This window comes from Tauraco erythrolophus, chromosome 21 (genome assembly GCF_009769465.1).
Source record: "Tauraco erythrolophus isolate bTauEry1 chromosome 21, bTauEry1.pri, whole genome shotgun sequence".
NCBI lineage: Eukaryota > Metazoa > Chordata > Aves > Musophagiformes > Musophagidae > Tauraco > Tauraco erythrolophus.
Window position 1 is genome coordinate 6,535,479 of NC_141485.1, and position 26,790 is coordinate 6,562,268.

The following is a 26,790-nucleotide window of genomic DNA, read 5'->3' on the forward strand; positions in this document are numbered from 1 at the left end:
CCTGCACTTAGTCAGAGAGCACAGACAGTAGATTTAAAAAAAGATTTCTTGATGTAATGCAGATGTCAAAATCCCAGATGCCTTCAAATGTTACTTAGTATTGCTTTTTTAGGGAAGTGATAGTTTACGTATCTTAATTGAGACTGAATAAGCTATCCATGCATTTGTACAAAATTTTGTATGTGCATTCATCTGGAACTAATTTTGATAAAAAGGCTAAATAAAATAGCAAGTGAAGGGGTTCTTATATCTTGTACAATATGTATACAACAGAAGACAACATGGATGCTGGCAAAAATCCATTAAGATAACAAATCAGCAGTTCCCAAGATGGAACATCCAACTTTAGAGATCTGTTAAAATACTCTTGCTGGTTAAAGACACTTGCAATCTGCTTCCATCTGCTTTTCATAAGTTTAGAACATGCTTCAGTAACTTAATTTTAGAAAAGGACAACAGATAAAAACGTAAACACTGGCAGCCCAAGGCCACGGGATGTCAAACACCACCAGTGACTGCGAAGAGTAAAAATGCTAATTTTAAAATTAATTTCACATCATTCTGTGACATGCTCTACTCATCTCTTTTGTTTTGTTGCCCCTTTAGAGAGAAAATATATATTGACGTATTGCAAAAACCACCAAGGACTTTTCTCCTCTAATACTATACTTACCCAGTCAAAATGTACCTTTAGTCTTCAGCCTTGGAATGCATTTAAGATAAACTACGTTTAAGGGGTAACAAATATATTTTCCAATAATTTCCTTTCCTCTCCAAACATCAAAGAAGCTTAAAATATCATGGAAATGTGTATCATAAATCCCCCAGACACTGGAAGTTATCACTCCCTTTCATATACAGCACAACTGAAGCTCAGAATGCGTAAATTCTTTGCATAAAAACACAAAATAAAACCATGACAGAAGCAGGAAAAAAAAAAAAAAAAGTCAGATATTCTGATTCAAGGTCTTTTATCTTTTCTATAAGCCACAAAATTCCCAGGATGTACTTCAAACTTTATTTCTATTTCCAGTATCTTATAATTATTATAAAAGAATAGTCTGCAGTCACTGTATAAAACCAGTGCCATGTGTAACTCATGACTTCATGTATATATACACAAAAGATTTATTATAATCATCAATGCTTTCAACATTAAATACTTGATCCTGAAATCTTTAATCAGACAAAAGCTCAGTACATAAAAAATTCTGCTTCAATCAGGACTGATTCTCTTTCTTCTAAACCAGATTAGGACTTCACTTCAGTGTTGACTCATTCATTTATTCCACGGTCGACAGCACGTTCACAAGACTGTGACTTGTCTATATATAAATATCGGAACAAACATTCAAAGGGAAAAATACACACCTCACGTCTAAAAGTTCTTCTGTTTGTACCACTAAGAGCTTTAGCGTCTGAGCCCAGAGCCTCAGCTTCTGTAAACTCGTCCAATGCAGCTGATGCCAGTGGCACTATGTTGATTTAGCTGATGATCTGGATCTCTCTTTTATCAAGTACAGACTGTCAGACACCCTTGAGAATAGTTACCCTACCAGCAGATCCTCTCGCTTCCACGATGCCAAAGCTACTTGAAATTGTCTGGCCAGACACCAAGCAGTGCTTGTATGTCACTCTATGTACTGATCCCTGAAAACAGCCCTTTCCACAAACAGCTCCAAAAGTTGGCTTCGCGTTGTAGACTGTACTCTGAAAACCAGTTGGGCAATTTGAAAGCATATGAAAGCAATTACAATTACAGTACTGCTCTGATAATTAAAACATTGCCAGCTGTATTCAAATGTACAGCTGTTATATGGGTAATGGAAAAAATACAAAAGCTTCAGATTCTGCGACCCATAATTTCTCAGACTGCTACATTCCAAACTCAGTTACTACCATCCCCATTTATGACAAAATGTCAAAATAATAGTGTCCTTTTCCATGCTTTCTTGTAAACAATTGGTTCCCTCATCACCTCTGAGTAATAAAAATTGTAACATATTTTACAACGATTCCCAAAACGAGATTAAACTGGTATCAAGTAAAAATCAGAAAAATATTAGCCGATTCTCCTCTGCTGAAATGGTTGCCAGCTTTGGTCTAGATGCCTCTTATGCCTGGTCACCTTTGTCTTCTGTTGCCATGGCCGAGTCTCTCTGCTGTTCGTCCGGATCCCCTGGAAGAATACTGGTGACTGTATGGAGTAGTGACTCGATCTGCTCTTCCGTTAGTCTTTCCTCGCTTTCTTCTACCATCTGCAGGTCAAAAACAACCTATTATAATCATTAAATCCATACTTCCTTCCTCAGCTTCAAACAGAGGAACTCAACTAATTGGGAAATCCTAATTTCAACAGATGCAAGACATTGTCTGAGCTCATTACAGAAGCATTTTACAAAGTGGAACTCTTACAATATTTAAAAAAAAAAAAAAGAAAGAAGAGCTCCATTGTTAACCACAACAATTGGCACTCCATAATGAGACCCTGCTTTCTTTACAACAAGGAGAGGAACACACTCGGAACAGGCTTTCCTCCCTGGTTTCTCCTGCGGCCTCTCCCAACCGACACATCAGTATCTTGAGCCACTTTTCATTTAGCTCATGTGCAGAGCTGCCTTCCAGAGCTATTTTTCAAAGTTCCTGTGCTTTCATGCAAGAACTGAAATGAGATAACTTGCGAGTTGTTACCCGAACCGTGGTATCTCATCCAGCACCTACACCATAAACAATTAGGCCATAAAAGCAGCCATCTAAGCCTAAAGCAGCCATACTTTATTGGAATTTACTTAGACTGTGAGATTCCTGAATATAAAGGCATATAAAAGCTCTGATCAACACAAAACATGCTGTCACGAATCAACAATAAAATTCCATAAGATTAATTAGGGACCTACTCTCAACTGTGGAGCTGTGGGAACTCTTATATCACTGCTACTAGTAAAAACAACTGCCCTAATTTATAGGCAGCTGTTAAAAGGAAAAGCTTGTCAGAGGACTGGAAAATGAAGCCAAATGAACTCTTCAAACGCAAATGAAACCAATTAGGATTGCGGGGTTTGAGATTTTCTTTTTTATACAAAGTCCTTTAAAACGTCCTTTGAAGAGCAGTGATTTATATTAATTATGGTTCCAAGTCAACACAGGTTTAATCAGCTCTAGCTACAAATTGTCAGCTATTCATATGCATCTTGCCTTCTAAAAAGCAGAGTGGTATATTCAATTAACTTTTTTTTTTCCTTCAATATCCTTTGAGCCCTCTTTGCACAATCTGATCATCTTTCATCAGCCATTACCCGCAGATACTTGACGAGAGGAACGCAAGCACGCCAGAATCCACTCGTGCAGCAAAAGGCAGACAGTGAATATCCATTTGCAAACGACTGTTTCTGGGGACCATCCTGATCAAAGGATGAAATTCTCTGCGGAGTGGCTTTCAAACTCCAGTTAGTTCAAGAACTACTGTAGGACCCTGGCTTGAAAAACAGCCCTGGCTCTCATTACCGCCAGCTGCTACACTATATGCTACAAGTTAAAATACACTGAAAAGCTCCCTAACGTTACCCTTACGCGTAAGCAACGGCTGCGGCTACTGAAGTGGTACCAGATAATTGCCTGCTAGACTGCAGTTCAGAGGTGATCATCTCAGCAGCTTGACTAGCATACCTTGGAGCATCAACACGATACAATAAAGTATGTTCCAGCACGTAAATACACTCTCTGTTGCCAACACTGCCGACAAAGCCATTACTCTACAGATGACCTATGCTATTAAGTTTCATAGAGGATTATCAGCCTGGTTTTTGGACTGGATTATAGCATTATTAATTACTGTTACGTTGAACTTCAAAGGTGACAGCCCCATAGCAGCAGGAACTGTATAAAGAAAAAGCCCACATCGTTTGGACAGGCAGTATCACAAGGCAGAATGAATTATCTCTTAGTGGCCAATGTCTCCTGCATCTGTTACCCTCCCACTGCTTCCTGATCTTCAGAAAAACAGCACCTTGTCTGGTTTAGATTTGAGTTATTGGATGAAATGAAGTCCACCCCTCTTCCTCATTTAAATTTTATCCCTCTTTATATATCTCCTTTCCTTTTCTTCTCCAAACACTTTCTCCTTTAGGTGTTTGCTTCGAGTAGCCAGAGTTAAATGCAAGGATTTCATTAGAACTGGAATATAATACAAAGTGATTTCAAGATTTTCTCAACTTCTGCATTTAAGGCACAATACACTTACATGAGTGTCTAATCACTGCTTCTTAGGTGCCCCTGAGTGCCAAATGAGTAATGCCCCAACTCCCAATATGACCAATCACAGTGATGTCATCTGTACTGGCTGAACATGGAAGCCTGCAGGACTGGCAAACTGCAGGTACGACTCGGGACATTGACAGATGAGCTCTGGTGGTTGCTCTGGCAGTTCAAGAAATCACAGTTTGCCAGCAAGATGATGAAAGAAAGTAGTCTTTCATGTTTTAGATGCATTGGTGCTGTAACTGATGTCTCATTAAACTATTGAGAAAAACATCTTTCTTTAAAGATGGATACTGCACTGAGGAGCGGGTAAAGTAGCTCCAAATTCCCTTCTGTTAACAGATCTGTAGTCTCTGCCAGAGGAAAGTGGTAATTCCTTAAATTACTGCAGCAAATTCATCAAGGGCTCACCTCTCGGTGCCTCTGAGATGTGCATCCTCACTGCCAGCTCTCACACCAGGAATTACCGATAGGCAAAAATCCCCATTTGGCAGGATGGGCACCTTATTATTCAAGACGATGCTTCAGCGCTACTTGGTGTGATACTATTCAAGAGTTCAAAGGATCAAAAGCATAAGCTATAAAAATCAATTTTTTTCACTCTTCAGGGAAACAGCCTGAGCTGTGAATTATGAAAACATAAGCAATTAGGAAGCAGCAAAGCAGCATGCTGAAAGGAAAAATTCAAAAATTAAGCACAGAGAGCATGTAGATAAAGAGACAAATGAAACTGTCCTAAAGGAAAACAAATTATCAAGGGAAACAGAAGGTCATGCAGAGGCTCATTCTAGATTCAACAGATGTTCGCACAATCTTCTGATTTACAACTACAACACAAAATACCTTTGCTGCTGATCGTACTAGGAAATAGTGTTATGATGCTCAGAAGAGAAATTATGCGTAAGAAAAAGCCTTAGAGGCAAAAAGAAACAGTTGTATTCAAGTGCCTACTTTTCCAGCAAGAATTTTACCAATATATGAAAAGTATCTATCAAAAAGCCTTGCTAACCTCTAACTTGCAGTTGGCTGAAACTGCTCAAGCAACAGATGCGAACCATAAGCAGTCAGGAATGCAAAGTTTATACTAAGGAAAACAAAAATGCAAATGTTTTTAATAAGTGTATGACATAAGATGTTTATGTTGGCAGTGCCACATAAGCCCAATGGAAATAGATTATCCTCACAGATGCCACATGCAAAGTGCAGGGTATCATCAGCCAACTTTGCTGAATATTTTCAGTATTCAGGGGTTTGCAAAAGCAGCAGAACTGGACAATGTTACAGTAGCACAAATGAGAGTAAAATAACTACAGTACTTTTGTAGCAAATGTTGCAGCATATCAATGCCATTCATGCACAGGTACAGGATGTATTTTCTAGGAAATGCATCTACGTGGTCAAGATCAACTCAGTCGAGTCAGGCCTCAATAACAACTTCTATTTCACTCAAACTAGTAAAAGCTAGTTATTAAATGCTCATTGCAATATGGTCATACAGTAAGCAATTTTCACACTTCATTTCCCTCCCAGCTAATGCTCTAAACGAGATCATCTACATGAAGACCAAACAAGCAATCAAGGAAGGAAGCAGGAAAACTTCATTTGGTCATTTAATTGGCATAAAATTCTTACAGCTAAAAAAAAAACCCAACAGGCATGTTCCCCCTGCAGCTAGTATGTACCTTTCAAGCCTCAGTACCTAGAGTTGCTTCTTACTTTATTGATAAATGTATTGATAAAAACATCCAGATCTTTAGAATTGTGGAATATATACAAAATATTCAGAAGGCAGCAGAAGCCGCTGGACTGCTCACCTCTGAAAGCAATGTCACCTTTATTTAGAAGTGTAATAACCAACTCTGCACCTCCTTAAGCACCTTGTACCTACAACTGTCGAGCCACAGCTTATGTACTGATTTAATTTCAAGTCCTCAAGAGGTCCTAGCTATCTTAACTGGACTTAAAGCTTAAAATTAGGCAAACGTTTATTAAATGGAGAGTATGTTGAGAAAAGGATGCCGATTCTGCTCAGCCTCTCCAGATCCACCGGGCTTTCTGATGCAGCAAACACAGCACACATCCAACATCCACCACCGAGTCTTGCGACAAGAGACTGAAAAGACAAATTGCTCGTCAACTGCAGAATTAAACACTGGCAGATGCCTTGCCCAGTAACGCAACCGCTACTGGGAACCAGAGCTGTGCTTATTAAACAAACGTGTGCGTGGAATATTTTACTACCATGCAGCCTTTCCCAGCTGCACATTTTAACAGCAGCTTTTTTCAATCGAGCACTGTGCGTGAATTTCTCAGAGGAACAAAACCATCATAATTACCAAATCAGAATGTAATAATAGAATTACATTAAGCAGTAAGTCACATTAAAACCTGCTGATAAATTCTCATGGCAGAAAGTCATTTCAGAAGCTTTGAAAGATTTTATTTATTGAGAAAGTGAATCAGAAAATAACAGCTAGCCTGACTATCACGATTATTTCAAAGAGTAAAGTGTTTATTCATAAAATAAATGTGGAAATCTGTATGTTCACAGTGCCATGTACACATGTAAGCACAATATGAACAGACATATATACACAGGTATACTTGTCTTCTGGTTTGGTTTTTTTTTGGTTAGTTGGGTGTTTTTTGATTGGGGTTTTGGTTGGTTGTTTTTTGTTTTGTTTTTACTTGGTGAAATAAGGACAAACATTTTAGGAATGTGCCTTCCCAAACGATAAAAATACCTCATCTTTTCTGCCTACCCAAGTAAAAGCAAAGTATAAGAGACTTCATCATCCTCACTGTGCTTCTTTTAAGCTTTCAATGCTAATGTTTATTTCATTTAGCTTCCCGAGACACGACAATGCACTGCAAATGTTGAAGAATAAATGAAGTCACACTGAAGAACCTTAAAAAGTTCTGAAAGAACTGAGAACCTGTCTCACAGATAAGTAACATTTGAGAGTAACAAACCTCAGCATCATAGAACAGAACAAGCTGTGAGTTAAAAGCTATTGTTGATTTGAATAATAAGCCAAGAACTCTATTTTAAAAATAATCAGTAAACTACGGTAATAAAGGAAACAAGGATTCTGATCACTTCCAAAGCTATCAAGCACATAATTTAACTCCAGTGTAGGAGGTACATATTTTATGAGAAAATGACTGCTATTTCCTCCTTTGAGCAGTAATTTGAAATTGTTCAGCACCGACATGCTAATAGGAAAAAAGGGCATAAAAAAGAAATAAAGCAAAAGACTGAATGATCGGATTAATGTCCCTCAGAGATAATTAACCAAGTATGCAAAGTGGGAAGCAAAATATATTGTTGAGAAAATAAAACGTTTAAATCCTCTAACATCTTCCATTTTCCAGAAGAATACTCTACATTATTATTTTCTTTCCAACGATAAAAGACAATCTGCCAGGCTCGTTATGCAAAGCACATATCGCAAGGTACAAAGCTCTCCGAGATGGGGATCGAGTTTTAAAAAGCACAGAATTAAAATCTACTGTTCCATTCAGAAAGAAGAATGTGGAGCAATTTGATAATTAGAAAAGACGATGCTCAATCTTCAAGCCCACCACGGTTCAGCACTAAGCAAAGCTGCAGCACTGCCATGGTTAGATCAACATGACTGTCTTTTTTTGCCTCCTTTGTGCATCACTGAGCCAGGAACAACATATGTTAAAGATTAAAACAGGAGGTCAAGATAACTGCAATGTGTACAGTGTTTTACCCTGTGGGATATGAATTAGAATTTCATGCTCCTTTCGTTGCTATTGTTGTTTGAAAATAAATCCTGGCCCACAGTCCGGGAAAGACAAACATGAACAACGCAGCGATTTATGCATAAAGACAAAAGAACTTGAGATCAAAAGATCACAACATAAATTTGCTTTTTAGCTTAAATGTAATTTTATCAAAATTGATTTATTGCTTGCATACAACTAAAGGCATGGAATTTTATAGAGGGAAAGCAAAAACCAAAAACTGAAAAGGCAAAAAAGCAACAAGCAGGAGTAAATATTAAGTATCCTCTCACATCAGCTATTAAACAGCTATCAGCAAATTTGACTCCACTTCACGGACGGGCAGCACTGAGTAAAAGTTTGAGACATCAAAACTATTTGAGTAAGTGAGAGACAGAGATATGGCTTGTTTGGCACTTTGTCCAAAGCTCGCTTTTTAAAAATGAGATTGATTTGCCTATATTATATGGAGTAGTCAGAATTTTTCATCAGCATTTCTTTCTCATTTCAATTCCAGGAATGACTCAAAGCTTGTGCGTGGCAGGGGCAAGTTCAATGAAAATCAAGGCGATTTCAGACCTAGTATTCACTTCTCTGCAGGTTGTCTCTCATCCATCGACCGCAGTGAATCGACCTGCCTGCACAAAACCCACGTTTGGGTAACCTTCTCCCTACTGACATCAAAGAAGAAAACGCCGGTAGCCTCCACGGCTCTGCATTCTTTTATACTCCAAGATGCTCAGAGAAGACAGAAGTTTTCTGTGTTCAAAAACTTCGCACTGCTACAATCTCTTTCCCCTGTCCTCACCAGAAACCAAAATGATTCAAGACAGCAATCAAACAGCAAAATCGTTTCCTTGCTATCACTCCTACTCTCTGTATTTCACTAAGAAAAATGGCCTGCACTTTCCCAGCAGTTATGGAGCTCAAAAGACTTCAATATACTTTGATGAAAGAGTAAGTGTAATGCAGTTTTGGGGAGGCTTAATTCAACACAGTGTTAACAACCCGAGTCAACCCATTTTACTGTAATACTAGTTTTAGAGAACCTTGCCCTGGGAATAACAGGGGTATCGCAATGGAACAGAAGTAACTGCATGCCAAATACTTCCATGATGATGCAAACTCAGGTTAGTCCCCAAATGTATGAATATTACATTTTTCAGAAGTTGCTTTTGATCCTTAGAGAGGGTTACATACCAATAACGGGCTGACACTGAACCCAAATCTCATATCTGTATTCTAGAAGTTTTAGCAATGAGTTTTATCTAACTTTGACACTATAAACCTTGGAATATCTAAAGCATGACACTCTACAGAAACCTGACTTCTAATATAATGCCCCAAATTTCTTACACTTGCATCCTGGACTTCAAACATGACACAGGAGCAAAACTATTTTTAATATTTTACGGATAGGGAAGATAATGAGGAACTAGGTAGGATAATGAGGGGAGGAGGGAAAAGACAGACAAAACGACAGTCACCTGAAAGCAGCAGTAGATTATTGCATTTAAAGAACAAAAGAGAAAAAAAGGCCATATATGGCCTATACGGGAATAAAATAAATCTCTGTCTAAGCACATGAAGCTAACGAAAGTATGAGACAGGCTCTCCATCATCGCTTCTGACTGACTTCCTAAGCAAAACTCATGAAGCCTTAATGCTCTTGGTTGGGTTGGTGACTGACACTGATCCCTCCAATTACAAAACACAGTATTAATTTCTCAGCTAGAGGCACTCTTTTATGAGACACCTTCTGCATTATATCGTCTACTCCCTGGCTACAAAATAAACAAAGTCCTACTGGTACCTCTTTAATCCTCTCCTTTTTTGCAGCAAAATATGATCCTGTTACTACATAGTTCAGTTTCAGGATAAGATCGTAAACAGATGTTCTTTATTAAAAGAATATCCATATTATAATAATCTCTCTATTACCACAGGATTTTGTACTCCTAAGGAGATACTTCAGAGAATATAACAATTTATTGCTATTTAGCGACAATCCCTCTTTACACCAGAATTCTGTTTAAAAAACAATGATAATGGCTACTTTCCATCAGAAAGTCTGTTTATATCTATTCCTCATTCTGCACCACTGCTCAGAATTCCCTGTCAGTCATTACTCATTCCTTTTCAGCATGTTTGGTTTTCCTGTAACGTAAAGCCCTGCCATCAAAACAACCATCACAGCTGTCAAAAAGCGAAGTACTGGATTACAGAGCAGCAGTAAAAAGACTCAGGTTAAACATGTTCGTACTCACAATACTGTAATTAACCTCTAATGACTGCACTGGGCATTTTCCATATGTGACACAAGCAAACAGAGGTGGAGAATCTGCCTGAGAGAAAGATGGGCAAGTCTCCAAGGAGGTCTCAGAGAGGAAGCAGAGTGGATTTGAAACCATGAATGTAAGGATGTGCATAAAGGGATATATTCAATCACTGACCATGAGAAAGTAATTATTCATCTGATCTTCAAGGTTAAAGCTGCTTTCATTTAAACTCTGCACACTCAGGAGTGTTGTTACTTACCAGCTGTATTTCAACTGCTGTCACAGGCCTGTGGTTAAGCAACTGGAGCTTTTCTGCCCTGTTTAAAAGCAAAGCATAAACCAATCCATATTACTGTATAATTTGAGGGTCTCCTCAAATGGCTGGTAAAATGCAAATACATTCCTGATAACTTAGGGATGAAACGCCCCTGCCAAGAATAATTCTGACTGAGTTTGCAGTGAGGTTTAATCGCCATGATAATTTGGATTTTAAATCCTGTACTTGTGTGTTTAGACACAGTGCTGTTGCCACCTCTAGTCTAAGGTGGCAAGGCAGAGCCCCTTAGCTCATTACTGCAGGAGCATTAATTAACATGCACTGTTGCTTTGTTTAACGCCGTACAGAGATGCTAAACAACTTGTGAAAGATCACAGACTCTTTTGCTATGAACACAGGACCACAACAACAATTATCACACCTAAGAAGTTACAATCCATCAGCCAAATGGCAATAACTCGTTTATTCCTTTAGCCCACCGCAAATGCAAAATTATTTTTTTTTAAAAAAAAAACACCTCTGCTTGAAACCACTCAAAAAAACCCACGCGCTGTGTGAACCCATATGGTTCAGGCCAATGCATTTTTTCATACATTATTGCAATGGGCTGAGGCCATACTTTTACACATGTATCTCTAGGCAAAAATATATCTTCATCTCTGTTCCCATGCAGATTCTAAAACTGCTGGGCACCATGCAGCAAACCAGGTGGGAGACTGAGCTGGGCTGTAAGGATAACCTCTTTTTCCTGGGTTGTTTTTGACTTGATTGACTACACAGTCCCACAAAGACTTGTACAACCACATACAGCAAGGCAGCAAAGACACAGAAAATGCCAAAAAAAACCCAATCCCTCACGACCCTCAGTCAGTGCCTGAGATGTAAAAGTATGGTCACTTACTGTGGTTTAAAAGACAAGTGATAATTCATTAATTCAAACACTTCTGATCACCTGTGCACACTCTAAGGCGGACAGACAGCGACTCTGTGCGTTCAGATTCGCAGTCCTGCGCCGTGAGCACAAAAGCACTTCAGTCAATATTAGCTCCTTTTGGTTTGACTTTAGATACAAACCACATTGCAATTGTATTTTTAATTGTCCAGTTCCATTCTCCTCTGCCTACGAGGGGGAGAAGTCAGTAAAACTTGTCTGACTGTGGTACTTAAACACAAAACCCTTCAATATGCAGAGGGACGGTTTAGCACCACTGAAGCCAGTGGCAGAATTCCAGATACATTCAGAATCATCACTAAGCTCACCCAGCCTCACTGTTCTTCTGGATTCATTTTCACCAAACAGCTATCAGCTCTACTTTCTTGTCAAGAAATCTCAAGGTCTCACAAATGTCCATTTAAACACTTTGATCATTAAAATAGGAAAAAAAGGAGTATGACGGAGAAAATTTCATTTACATTTAGAATTTTTTTTTTGGAAGATGTGATCAAACAAGTATGTTCTTTAAATTCAAACCACAACATTTAGGCAATAGCTCTGCAGTGAAAAATTATTAATTTTACACCCTACTTAAACACAAATCACTCCAAAAACAAAGAAAAAACAGCTGTCATACGCCAGTAATGCATATTTCACTAATTTCAGAAGATCAAAACATTAACATTGACCACATAATAGCGGTATGACTAATGATCTGAGTCGATCTTTGTGTTTTAGAACAGAAAAGCACAATAATACAACACTCCTAAAGATAAAACAGATGTTTAAAAGGGCATAAATAGTAATAAATGCACTTTTATAATAAAACACACAATTCCAGTGTAATAATAATAGATATAATGAGTAAACTAACTTGAACATACTTTTTTTGGGGAGAAGAGTGGGATCTTGATTATTACTCAATATACAGCCTCTCCTAGCAGGTACCTATGTTTATGCAGTGCTGCTATCGCACACATTCACGCGTTAAAGTGAGAACTGATGGCTAACATGCACGATTTTCCAGTCTGTGATACAGTAGTGAACTACAATTTTGAAGAATTAAAGCTTGGAATTTATCGTTATTTAAAAGGCATCTTTAATGCATATTCAAACCGATTCTGAAGAGTTTCCTCCTGGTTTGTTGGACCTGTGAGTGGCTTTCAGGAGAACACAGACGTTGTAACTCACAGCCCCAGGGTCTCCCATAAAGGCATAAAATTTTCCTGGCTGATGTCACCTGGAGGAAAAATCCTGTATTACCACAGATTGGATGATCTAACAGAACTTCTTCAGCTCAAATGTCCGTGACTGCACGTGACTTAGTGATGGGAATAGGACTACGGGAGACTCCGCGGCTCAGCGAAGACAACAGCTTTGCTGATACCAAACTTTGAGCTTCATTATACCAGAGGGGTTTGTGATGTGTATTCACAGCCTTAAAGAACAGAACACAGCTTTGAAGAGATGACACGCTGACTGTTGTTTTTAGACCCAGCCTGCTGGTGACAAAACCAAAATCCCCAAAAAGAAAACTTTTTAATGGTTCCACCTAGTCCCTGAGCCATTCTGTCATCATTTTTATAAAATGCTGGAAAATAATTATAATCATGATTTTCAGCTTCAAAAGAAAAGCATGCAACTTTATAATGCAGCATTTGTGAAATATTAACAATTCACAATGGAAAGCTTCAAGAAATCCTCCTGTATATTAATTAATCATTGAAAAGTACACAGAGTTCAACATCTTAAATTTACATTTACTTTACAAATGTACCTTTTTTTTTTTTTACTCTCTAAATGTCAAAATTGGGGAAGGGGTTAAGGAATTATGAATTTATAAAGGAGGAAAAAAAAAAGAGAGAGAAGAAAACTCCATTTTAATCAACCACAGAACTATCCAAGATGTCTGTTTAAAAAATGAGCTCAAACATTTTGGGTACCACCCTATCCTTTTAATCTTCTTTTCTACTTCTACAGAACCACATCAGAAGATTTCTCTCCATTTCCAGAAAAAGCTCACAATAAAGTGACATTTGGCACCTGGATAAATGCCAACAAGCGTGGCAGATTTCACATCCATTTCAGATTTCACAGCTAAAAGATTACTTTTGCTGAAGAATAGGAAGATGTTTCTACCTGCACATCACCATTTGCCTTCCGAGCAGGGCCACCAACTTACTCCTTAAAAAAAGGTGCCTAAATACGTTCCTAAAGCAAGCATTTTAACAGTGTTTTCTAAGAAACATCAGTTCCTCAAGTTTGTTGAAATTTATTTGCGTATACTGCAGAAATAAGGATGACTATTCCCATTTTGCAGACAGTGAGACTGAGGGGGACTAAAGCAGTGAGTGCTTTAAAGGAATTGGGGTTTAGAGGTGGAAGAGAGGGGAAGAGATGTGGTGTGGAAGGAAAAAAGGAAAGGCCCCTAAGACAGGACATGGCAGAAGATGTTGCTACAGTCTTTGGAGTCTCCTCTAAATAATCCTGAAACGGACTGTGTGTGCATGGCCCCTGGCCAGACTTGCTATTTCCTCTTGGGGAATTTCCAGTGCTCTGGAAAGGATCTGTCCTTGCATTCACGAACTGTAAGGTGCATCCAGGCTGCGAAAATACAGGAGGATGCTGCAAGGGAAAGTCCTTTGTGTCAATTACAGTATAAATCAGTATTTAAAGGCAATTCCCACTCTAGTGACTACGTTCTCTCTTCCCTCCTGCAGAATAACTGTTTACATTTTTCCTCCCTCTCCTGTTAACAACTCCTTGGCAGCGCAGGGTTTCGTCTTAAATTCCAAATGCTGTGATTTTACAGACGACACAAAGGAATTAGAATTAGGTTGGTTAGCCAGATTTATCAGACTGCTTTGGTTTTCAAGAACCAAAGACGAAAGCCAAATATGCTTCCATTGGTGGGAAGCAGTGAATACACCTCCTTTGTCTTCCCATGCTAATCACTTATATCTATTTGGGAGCTTGATGTTTACAAGAGACTATTGAGAGCTGAATTTAACACTGAATTGAGAGCACCACTGTTGGCTGCTTTACTGTCAAAAAGATAAGGTATTTATAACTGCTGCCATTTACTACTGTCACAAGTAATGAAAGGACAGAATTAAAACCTTAATATTGACAGGAGACAAGTACTGAAATCCTTTAGATCAGAATTCAAATTGAGAGCAGGTCATTTAAGGAATCAATGAGAGAAAAATCCCACCCTTGTAAAATTGTAGCAAAAGACATCACTACCATAAAAGCAGAAGTCCTAACAGAGCTGGGTGAAAAACGTTAAAAAACATCTTCAGCGTACAAAAATCTGTCCAATTCATCTGAATGAATGAATGTAGGAAAGATTTAGTGCTTTTTCCTCAAGAGGTAGGAAACTGCCTGGTTCAGTGCCTGGAGCACTTGACAGAGATGCGGAAGCTGCCACCCTGGTCCTGGCTTTCGATGTTATTTGCTTTATGGTCCCTGGCCAAGCACGTGCCTGTGCCTCAGTTTCCAGACATCTAAAACAGGGACAACATTTGCAGCTCTCACAGAAGCTATGAGGATATCTACTTGTACAACACTTCTCCCTCCTCCCGAAGCCCTACTTACACAGACAGACTTTTATTTTTCGCTGTTTAATGAATTCATACAAGTTTCTCACTGCACTGTACACTCACATGCCACTTCAGAGATCAGAGCCTTTTCAAGCAAGTCTTTTTTCACTTTTGCAGCAAGACATGTCCCAATCCAATCCTATAGCTCCACTGCATCTCCAGAAGAAAACATGTTTGACAAAAGAACACATAAGGTAAATTTTATCATATTTTTGCTTTTCAAAGGAGTATCTTTGAAATTTGTTGCCAGCAACACTTCACAGCCAAATAAACAGGATCAAATAACCAAAGCTGTATCATGCCTGTGCTAAAGAATGCAAATCTTATTTATCCAGAGCTATTTAGAACAGGCAGAACTCCATCATGTTCATCACAGAAAGATTACTGGCAGAGCAGGTAACAACAGAAATAAATTAAAATCAATTATACCTGGTGACTAAAACAAACAGTTAGTGAAACTGTTCATTGTTTCCTGAAGACAAGAAATACAGGACACAATAAAAAGGTCACCTCTCAAAGACTTTTTGCTTGTAAGCCATAAACATTAGTATAACTCACTAGTGAATAGACAGAAGTTTTACAGGGGGGACAAATGGATCTCAAAAGCATTATTTCAGCAAATTCAGAGCATCTACAGTTTTTAAAATAGGTACAGAAGACAGATAATTTGCAAATAAGTCATTAAAATGCATTATCTGAAAAATTTCATGCCCGTTTTTGATCTGCAAAGCTCTCTACTGGAAAAACGACTCAGAACATCAAAAAGGAATTAGCAGCAGGGTGCAAAAAACAAGCTACATAAATGACATATTTCATCTGAAGGTGCTTGTGTAGTGTTACAGGGCTGTAGAAATTATAACATAAATTAACACTAAAAAAAATAATCTTTAGACATGTTAACATTATATAATTAGGATTTAAGTAATATATTTGTTTTATTTACACAGAGATTTAATCCGAAGGCACAGGGAAATTACAAACTATTCAGTAAGCTTCATCTGAAAACCAGTACCTAGCTTATTATTTGCTGATCAATCTAAATATCATTCTGATAAGGAATAGGTAATTTATTTTATTTTGGCAAAACATTGCAAGATGGCAAAGGGATGATTGACTGTAATTGAAGACATTCAGACAAATAAGTTGATACTAGGAGGGGTACAATGGATACAGGTGCTCCTTGTGCAACAGAGAACACTAATATTTTATCTTTCCTCTTCTGTTTAGTAAATATCCAGCTGCTAAGATTATTTAACAAATATCAAGCATGCAAGTGTGCAAGACATGATGATCGAGGGCTGGAGCACCTCTCCTATGAAGACAGGCTGAAAGAGTTGGGGCTGTTCAGCCTGGAGAAGAGAAGGCTCTGGGGAGACCCTCTAGCAGCCTTCCAGTACCTAAAGGGGCTACAAGAAAGCTGGAGAGGGGTTTTGGACAAGGGTGTGTAGTGACAGGACACGGGGCAATGGCTTTAAACTGAAAGAGGGGAGATTTAGATTGGATATAAGGAAGAAATTTTTCACTCTGAGGGTGGTGAGGCACTGGAACAGGTTGCCCAGAGAAGCTGTGGCTGCCCCATCCCTGGAAGTGTTCAAGGCCAGGCTGGATGAGGCTTTGAGCAACCTGGTGTAGTGGAAGGTGTCCCTGCCCATGGAAGGGGGGTTGGAACTAGATGATCTTTGAGGTCCCTTCCAACCCAAACCGTTCTGTGATTCTACGGAGTAACCTCTGCTTGCTCGGGTGGTCCATGTTAGCAGCATGACAGAATACAGACATGCACTCCAAGTACGTGATCCGAGATCAGCTCAGAGCACCCTTTTGATGTTCTGGTCCCAGTGCTTCTCCCTGCGTGCAGTTTCTGACCTTCCTACTCGTAACAAACGGAGCGACCAGAAGGGTACTACTCTTGGCATCCCCTTGAAGCAAACACTCAACAAAATGCCTCTGACATTCAATGTTGCAACAGAAAACTGGATTATTCAGCCCCCAACTCTAGCAGTGAGCAGCGTTATAGCTGCACGGAGTATGAGTTGGGGCTCAGTACCCACTGCACTGACTTTTCCTAACACTGATACAAAAAATTGACTGTTAGGATCAGAGTTTCTGCGTACCTGGGATTTCTTGCTAGCACGTAGACAAATTAGAACCAGAATACCCACAATTCCATCAGAAATAAGCTTTAAGGAAGGCAAACGCTGCAAGCCTGAACACGCATCAGTATCGCTGCTGACTGCAGTATTTTGCATAGGCACACACATGATAAGCCTGAATTTAGTTCATGCTCCATTACATCTAAAAAGTAAACGAAACTTTTTCCAACCCAGATAAATCCATCTTTACACTTTCTACAGCACGCATGTGTACACTCACACTCATTAAATAAAAAAAGATAACTGTCCCATTCATCCAAACAGAAGGTGAAGAATATTTTCAGCTTAATTGTCCCCAAAAAGGAAGTCTTTGTATTTTCTCTGGACTGCTTCGATTTTAGTAACACTGTTTGCAACATGAAAGCTGCATTCACGAGAAGAATACATACAAAAGATGAGTGACAGCTGAAAGCCATTTTCTCACATAAAAGCAAGATTCCACTAATCAGAGTTAATCGTCCGTTATGCAGACTCTTACAGGACCTGCCTAGTGAGAAATCCCAAAATGGCAATTACTGCTGTTAGGCTGAGCTGTGCCTCTCTGCTTCCAGGCCACATCCAGTAGTAGCTGAGACTCAGCTAGAGCCAAGATCAGCATTTCCAGCTGAGGGCAAAATGATGTGGAGTGGGCTTTGGAACATCTACAGCTCAGCCTGCAAGAGACAAAAACGTGTGCAGTTATGGGACAAGAAAACGGGTCTGAGGTCTGTGTTTGAGGGAGAGTGTGTACTGAAGGAGGTGAGCATGTAGGATTACAATAGCGTAATCCTTCACAATCAAAAAAAAAGTTCTCCTAGAAGGCAAAAAACCACACTGTCTTGTCTTCAAGATCATACTGTGCATCTGGGGAGACAGGACAGTACATTGCTACAGTGCACAGTAAATTCACAGATTCTAAAAAATTACACAAAGTTACGTACTGTAAAACAGTTATCATATTTTGTCAGCAACGAGCCAAATATTTGCAGCATTTATATTTTAACCAAAACCTCGTATTATGTGTCTTGGTATTGCCCATTTTTTAGGTACTGAGCTCCTAGACTGTATGTAAATATATAAGCATGCACGTTTTGTTTTTCTAGTAAGAGATCTATAGGTATGGCTAAGAAAAGAACAGTATTAGTGCCAAGATACAGCACACAGCGCTAAAAAAACCCCTGAAACATCTGTGACTGCGCAGAGGCAAATTTATCCTCAGGAATGTATGGGTTTTAGTTGCTAAGAAAATCATAAAGTAACAGCAGCATACATAACCATGTATCTTAGTACTAGCTGGAAATAACTTGAGAGTCAAATCCTACGGTCTTGAGTCGACCACAGCAACTCATGTAGAATGTCATCTGAGTGGAGATCACAGGATGTGGCTTACAGATGAGCAGTCCTGAGCTGTGGTCTGTGAAATCACAGTACCAGTCTGCATGTGGTCTGTGCAAATATACCAGGCTCTGTTCTCTGCAGGGGTTACCACTGCCCTTCGATGTCGGTACGTTTGTGCAGGTTGAAATCTGAGGGCTGATAATGGTACCTGAATGCAAAAAAACTGAGCAACACTAATACAGATCAAAGGGTTCATTTCCAATCAATTCAGTGGGAAACACAATGGTCTTTTTTAAAGACTTCTAAATGATCCTGTTGTTAAACTAGCACCATCCTGACTTTGGTGTTGAATGTTCACTTTGAAAGCTCTGGAGGAGACAAAAATTACAAAGTAAATCATTCAGCCTTTAATATTGCAGAGGTTTATATTTGTTGTAGGTTTTGGCAGTAATGAGGGAAAATACTTTCTTAAAGTACTACTGATTTTCAGCTCAACGCTTCCTTGAATGTGTTGATTTAAAGACAAAAAGGCCAATGTTTATGTCCAATTTTTTTAAATTATAATAATATGCAGTGATTGGAAATTTGATTATTTCAAAATTACATCTAAGATTGGCTATCAGTAGCAGGAAGAAGTACAAGTAGAGTCAATTTTCATTTAACTGTAATTACAGAGTGCAAGCTTAAAAAATGTTCTTTTCATGCAATGCCATTCGCACTACCTTACAAAATATGAAGCTATTCCAGGGACTAAAAATGGAAAATTAGCTGCTAGTGGCATACTGTATTTCCAAATGCAACATGCTTACTGTACTGTAGCGTTAGCCAAAGCTTGAGGCCTCAACAAGGTAATAATAAAATTCACTATGATGTCAGTTCAGAGCCTTTAATTTAAAAAAAATCTCAGTTCTACAGTTTCGATTTTACCAAAATAACTGATGACAAGGAAAAATCTGTGCTTTATCATACTTTACTGACTATATCAGTGAAATATATGCTCAGATGTCTTTGAATTTGCTCTATTTAGCAGCTATCTGAAATGATTCTGAAAGGTTTAAGTTATTTGTACAAGTTGATATTTATTTTTTTATATTTTTGAAATTTCCCTTTTAGGATTTTTTTTTTTCTGCTTGTAATACTAAATGGAAAAACCCATCACAAAATAGATGGCTATCAGCAGAAAAGACATGCTGGTTTGTTAAACCGGTATTTTGAGTAGCAAATATCAGCAATAACAGAAAGAGAAGACTTGAGGTGACTTTACAGGAACCACACTGTCTGCCAGCACAACGCCACCAGCTCTGTAACCGGAGCCAGAAGATTTTAGGACATCGCATGTCGCCCGACAAGCAATGCATTCTGCATGGTTAGTACCGGTGGTCTGTAGGAGAGCAGGAAAAGTGAGAATTCACTCGATTAAAAGCTCCGTTCTCTAAATGAACGTGCCTCACTTCTTGATGCCTCTCTGGATGGTGACTGGTCTTTCCTCACTGCCTCGAAATTCTCGCATACAGCAGCACAACCTAGTGCTGCCGTGCTGCAATAACGCGCTGCGCAGGGAGCGGCAGCTCCTCACTGCCGACCTCCACCGGGTTTTCAGATACAGCTGCAAATCCTTCTGATAGTCACAGCCTGAAGTCCTTGTATTGGAAAAGAAGTTGTTAAGCCTAATTAACAGCAGAAACACACTGCTTAATTGCCTCCTCCTTGATTAAAGGCAGAGTCGTAACACGGAATTTAAACGGCAGAGGAAGCAGGTGAAGATGAGGGGGGTTTCTGACTAATCGTGCCTTTTGACCAGAACCTCTATTCCTCTTGCAACGAGAGCACAGAAAATGCTGCTGTGCCCTCACTGAGGACAGACACCAACTAATCCGTACCACAAATCAAATCAGTGACCTTCAGAAAAGGGCTACCAGCAAGGACAGCATACGACCAGCTAAGAGATTAAAGGAGAGAGCACAACTTTGAATGCCTTACCCAGAAAGGAAGTAGCAAAGACAGACTCTGGAGTTGATTACTTTTTGCGGGAGGAAAGTTCGTTACAGAGAGATCATGTAAGCAAGGTCCTGGAGAGCAAACATTGCAGGTTCTTTCCTCTCAAGGGGGAGGAAAGCTCTCTACCAGCTAACTGCAACAAAGTCTCTGGCGAAGCCTTTTAAACAAATACCACCTCCATCCCACAGAATGGAAATGATTAAAGTCTTTAGTTTTTCATTTATTTAACAACAGAGCAGTGTTGAAATGATGTTGGTTATGAACCAAAGAGTCGTTCAAAATTTCCTTGGAGGCATTATTATTTTAAGTGGTTTAACATGAAGTGCATTATATAGTAATTGCACACCACATGCTTTGTGTTTTGGTGAAAAGAGGCTGCCAGATGGGCTCTGATACTTCTGGCTTTAAGTGTCTAAATGGAAAAGATGAGAAGAAAAAAAGTGACAGGATCACACCAAACGATTCTCTTTCTTATTTTGTAAAGTATATGGCAAATGCAGTGCTGGCAAGTCCTTTACCAGATGACAAAGATATTAACTAAAAGTTGCAGAGGATGCTCAAGAAAGGTATTACAGTTCAATCTGAGTTCTGATAGGCCATAAACACAGTAAATTTGTAACCTAAACCAGTGGATGGCTCTTCACTCTTGTTTTTCTGCCATTATGCAGAAGGAAATTACTTGGGAGTAATTATCTTACTTATGACTGACAGAAAAAAGGACAAAGAGGATACCTAAAACTAAGGGCACTTTCCAGCATTCACAAAAAGGAGGTAAAACAGTCAAAAAGCTCATTTAAAGCTTGTAACTATTTCAACCTATGCCCCAGTTGCTGTATTCAAGTTCAAAGAATAAGTAGGCTTGGGAAGGTGAGTATCTGGGTAGATCTTCCACAAAACAGTTAAGCAGTATGGCAGACTGTACAACATTTTGTAGCTAGAATTCTCCGTGCTATGACCCAACATCATTCAGTACTTCACTCTCAGAGACATCCTATGGGGGAGAAGATGCAGTCAAAGTATCTAATGTCATCATAGAGCTCTCCTGCCTGTTTTGTAGAAGTTAACCGTGAGGTCTTGGTCATATTCTACTAGAAAGAAGTTTAGAAATGAGCTTTAAAACTCAAAAAGCCCTTTGACTTTTAATGAGACTCTCATATCCAACTCATTCAGCTGCTTCTAAAAAACCCTATTCTGCCTTTTTAACTCCCCTTGGCTTTTTGCTGTGATAGAGCATTCTGCTGGTGCTTTCCTAACTACCGCCCTGCACACACTGAACAAGCTTTTTTTCACATCAAAGAGGACGACTGTTTTCACTCCAAAGAGGACGACTGTTTCACAGTACCAGGCATCAGGGATGATCACTACTTACTCGAAAAAATTGTTGCCGATTTTGAGATACTCTCTTTCATTTCCATGCTATCAGCTCTTTACAGTAAACAGAGGATTTTCTCCACACTTGAACACCTCAACGTCGGAAAATAATAAGGGTATTCTTGCCCACTACGTAAATTAGCTTCCTGCTATATAAAATGAGCTACAGGAGGACTAAAGGATGACACACTGACCTGGCAAGTTTAGCTCTACAAAAGAAAGCACTACAAGCAAAGTCACAACACCCATGACAAAGCTTCCAAGTACCAGCACCCCTGTGTCTGCAATGACAGCAATACTGTGATCAGAGCTGCTGATACACTGGATGTGAGCAGAACTGTTTGTAGAGAGGGGGCACTGAAAGTTAACAAAATAGCTGACAATCTGCTTTCTACTCAACCTACTATGCTTTGGACAGGGTAAAAACTTGTCTTGCAGCACTGCGCCCTCCAGATGGTCTCACTTCACATTTCTTTTTGTGCCACAACCAGATTATTAGTAAGAGCCTCCTTCCCAGAGCATGAACTCCTTGGGAGTCCTTCCAGCAGAGAAGAAAAACGCAGTCAGTGTCTATACAGCATAAACTACTCCTTTGTGGTGAAGAGGGAGTCATTTAGCAGAAACTAAATCTTTGTTCTTTCTGCTTTAAAATCAGATGACTGATTAGAGCTATCCAAGCAAGCAGCCAACTGATTCAATTTCTTGTGGGTCTGAATATATACAACAGGCTTCACTCACACTCTGGAGAGAGGCTGGAGAGAATTATGTATTTCAAGCACTGTGAACAGGCATTCACACCACCGCCAAAGAGGAAAAAATGCCCTTTGAGTCTTCTTGTAACTGTGAAGGAAATCTTGTATTTTCTATGTAGGACTTCTCAAAGTAACAATAACGAGTAGTATGTTCAGCTTTAGTAGAAACTATGGGGGAAAAAGTTGATTGATGTAGTGAAATGTGCACCTCAGAAATCCTTGTGGACATAATTAGTGGACAAACAGCACAAAAAGAGAAGATGAACATCTTAGTTTGCTAAACACCAGTTAGAGAGCATGACCCCGAGAGATGATCTGTAGCAGTTGGGGTTCACAGATTCCCATAAAACTTAGCTTCAGAATAACATTATTTCCCATATGTCTATATTAGGATTTTATTTACTCTTTTTATTTTAACCTCTTAGGAACGAATGCATTTTTGCTCAAGGAAGTTCATAAAAACAAGATTGATAATAAACTGAGGTTGGGTTTGTGGTTTTTTTTGCAGTTGTCTTACTGTGTTCAAAGCCTATTCACAACTTACAACTTCCTCCTCAGAAAACATTTTATGAACTCTACTTTGGGCTTGGACCATGTGAAACCATGCTAAAACCCAACAAACTAACAAGAATCTGCTTGAGAAATACATCGGTAAACACAGACCCACTTAAGGAAACACTCATCCACGATGGTGTTACCGAGTGAAGGAAAAGATGTTTGGATGAGTATTTAAATAATGGCAGAAAATACTTAAAATACGTTAATCAAAGCTGGACAGATTATCATACTGTGTACATGGGGATCAGTTTTTCAACATTTCCATGAGTCTATACTTTTGTTTAAAGGCATATTTCTACTTACTTGGTTAGCTTATGGCCTTTCATTGCTACGAGGAAATCTCTCACAGTCTCAGGACTCTGGTATCTACAGGGTGTTTTGAAATGTACTTCAGTGTCTGTAATGGATAGAAAGTATACGTTATTTCACAATTTGCTTTACCAGTTGTGTATGAAACAAGCCGATGTCAAAAAGAATCCTCAGCACTACTGAGAAAAATTGGAAAAGTCAATTCAAGTTTCAGGGTTTGGATTTTTACTACTTTTTTTTTTTTTTTTTTAACAGTGGGAAGTGCTGTCATAGATCACTCACACTTTTATGTCTTCAGTAAGACTATACTGATATTTGCTGAGGGAGTAAGAAACAGACAATATGTAACTACAACTGTGTGTAATGAAACATTAGTACTTATCCAGCAAGCCCCAGGGAATTCGTTCCGTAAAGACATGACCCAGCCAGCTCATTACACACCCAGGTGAGACTTACAGCTTTGACTATTCCCTCTGCAGCTTTTATCGGATCTGTGCAAAGCCCAAAGTCACATGCTGAAGAGTACAGGAAAGAAGTGAGTTTTAGCTCTGTCTACTAAAAAAAAAACACCTGCTGTTTGTGCAAGACATTTGCTTTCTTGGTTTGAAATAATCTCAGGTGATGCTAACACTGTGATCAAGACACACTGACAGATCTACTTTTCTTTTTAAAACCAACAACCACTTACAGATTCAAAGCTAGCTTAAAAAGTTACATGGTTTTGTTGGGGGTTTTTTGGTGATGTTTCTTTTTTATTGCTTTTGTTGTTGTTGTGTTTTGTTATTGTTTTTTAAAAGCAGTAATGCTTTGCAAAAGGTGAACGCTACTCATCCTTAAAACCATGTTACCTTCTGCCAAGTTTTCATGTGCTCAGTGCCAGGGATACTCTCACTGCCAACCCATAAATAAGTCATTAAGCTCTTCAATCTATGGCTGGTTTCACCCTTTATATGCGTATTTGGCAATGCTTTCTTAGTTCATAGAAGCAAGTTAGGTGGGTTGTCATGAAAATCAGCAAGAATACTGTAGTATTAGAAATGTTTATCTGACTTGAGACAATTTATTTTTGCTCCATTTTTTACATACAACACCTACCAACCTCAGCTAACTTTTGCAGCAGATGTTAAATCTGCTTGCTTTATTTAAAACAATATGACACCTAGCAGACAGATAATACATAATGTAACTTGACCTGAGTAAAAAAAAGCTTGTCAATAAGAAAACCACCACACAAATTCCAGCTGTCTTTTCACTGGAAGTAGCTCAGAATCTTCCTGAAAGTTGCTTGGATTAGACCTCAAAACGAAGAGTTGGAAATAATGAGCATCAACGGAAAAGTCAAGGAAATCCTTACATTGTCTGCAAGTTGTGTGCATCAGCAACTGAAGGATTTAGGAGAGTATTGCCAATGCTTGTTTGGAATTAAGGAAGAAAATCTTCATCTGGTGATACTGCACAGCTATACATAAAGCTTAAAAGTATCAATACAACTGACTCATCATGCACTAACTGGATTGCAAATACAGACACATGTGGTAGGATACCACATGCACAGATTAATATTAGTAATAATAACAACAACAACAAACCCCATAAAATTCCCTATGATACTCAGAGTTTCTTTCTCAGAAAATCTTTAAAGTGAATATTTGTATTTGAAAAGTCAGAAGTCAAAAAAGCTGAAACAGGACTCACAGAGCAGAAAACAAGAGACACTGGTAAAAAATGAGCTACGAGATCAGTACATCAAATAAGAAAACATACAAATGTATTTCCAGTGTATTTAACAGTGTATCTGTTCTCATTTAAAAATGCTAGGTAAAGGAAAATGGACTTCATCAACACAGGATAATTCACCCTACTTAACAGCTCGAGCATTGACGAAATATTGTCATGTAACAAAATCGTTTAATAGAAGTAATTTCTTTTCCAGTTTAGTTGTCTTTTGGCGATTTCAAATCAATTAAAATGCCAGACATACAGCAAAACGTAGCTCCAGTTTAGCAAGCTTCATCTCATTATTTCAGTACCAATGGATACGAGCCCACACAGAGCTTATGAAGATAGACTCAGCATGAGCAAAGACAATCCTGTAAGATCAAATTTTGATCTTTTTTTAGTTAAATATAGAGAAAATACACATAAAGTTTACAGCAGCTTCACTCCATGCACAAAACCGAGCATCCTATAGGTATTTAACGTTAATGTAGCAATATAACAAGGCAATTAAAGCTTTAAGGTGCATTCTGATAAAATATACTTACAGGATCTTTCTCAGCTGTTTTCAAAGAGCTACAGGAAGAGACTGTTAGTCTCCATGAAGATTTAAATTAGATTTTTTTAAGCCCCTATTTTGTTGAATACGAGGCTTGGGAATTACAACTCTATACCTTTTCAAAGCCAGAACTAAAACAAAAACAAAGCCTAGGCCAATCTTATTCACATGAGTAGTTTCACTGCTCAACGGGATTACTCATGCAAGCAAGGCAAACTGCTTTCAACTCGTACCAAACGTGGTGCTACTCATGCAATTCTCTGACACAGACACAATAGGTCATACTGCAAGTCTGTTACGAGGTTGCTAATGTGAGATATTTAAAATGTTAATATTTGTAAATTCTTCCTAGCAATAGATTAAACATTTATTATCAATCTGGCATCCAACTGCTGTTGCTATCCGTACGTGTGATTCTGTTATTCTTTTGACAAAAAAAAACCCACAACCACCTATTTTAGTTGGAAATTATTAGTTTAATTCTGTTAATAAAAAAAACACCATATGTGACCTGTGCCTCAACTTTGAAATAATGAATTCATGGTATCATCAATTCATCAGATGATAGCCAAGTTCTGTCCTGGCTCTTAAAAGGATAGAATATTTGGAATAAAAAAAAAAAAAACACACACAAAGCTAAACAGTTAAAAAAGAGGTTTGTTTTGGTTTTTATTCTTTTTGTGATAGATTTTCATAAGAGCTGCTGCATGCCTCTGCCCTGACAGCGCAGTTAGCCCACAACCTGAATAAACTGACCACAGAAAAAGTGGCAAAAAAAATAATAATTTACTGTGTTTTTAATAGGGGAAATTTGATAGAAAGTCATGAACATACAGATATGTGGATACGGATGTGAGGATGTGAATTACTCCAGCTTGGGCTAATTTGCAAAGAGATTTCACAATACTCACCTCATACATGATTGTGTTCAGATTCTGCTGACCAGAGCTCTGCTTGT

General features: G+C 38.6%; 1 protein-coding gene across 1 annotated transcript in view; it reads right to left on the bottom strand.

Annotated features, from left to right (window-relative positions):
• Nucleotides 1-1,384: 1,384 nt before the first annotated feature.
• CRCP (CGRP receptor component) overlaps nucleotides 1,385-26,790 on the bottom strand; it is a 29,927-nt gene continuing 4,521 nt past the window's right edge. The window contains 5 exon segments of the mRNA XM_009978214.2: nucleotides 1,385-2,258; nucleotides 10,549-10,606; nucleotides 23,552-23,630; nucleotides 23,633-23,645; nucleotides 26,744-26,790. Of these exon segments, the coding sequence (XP_009976516.2) occupies nucleotides 2,115-2,258; nucleotides 10,549-10,606; nucleotides 23,552-23,630; nucleotides 23,633-23,645; nucleotides 26,744-26,790 (341 nt within the window). The 3' untranslated portion in view covers nucleotides 1,385-2,114.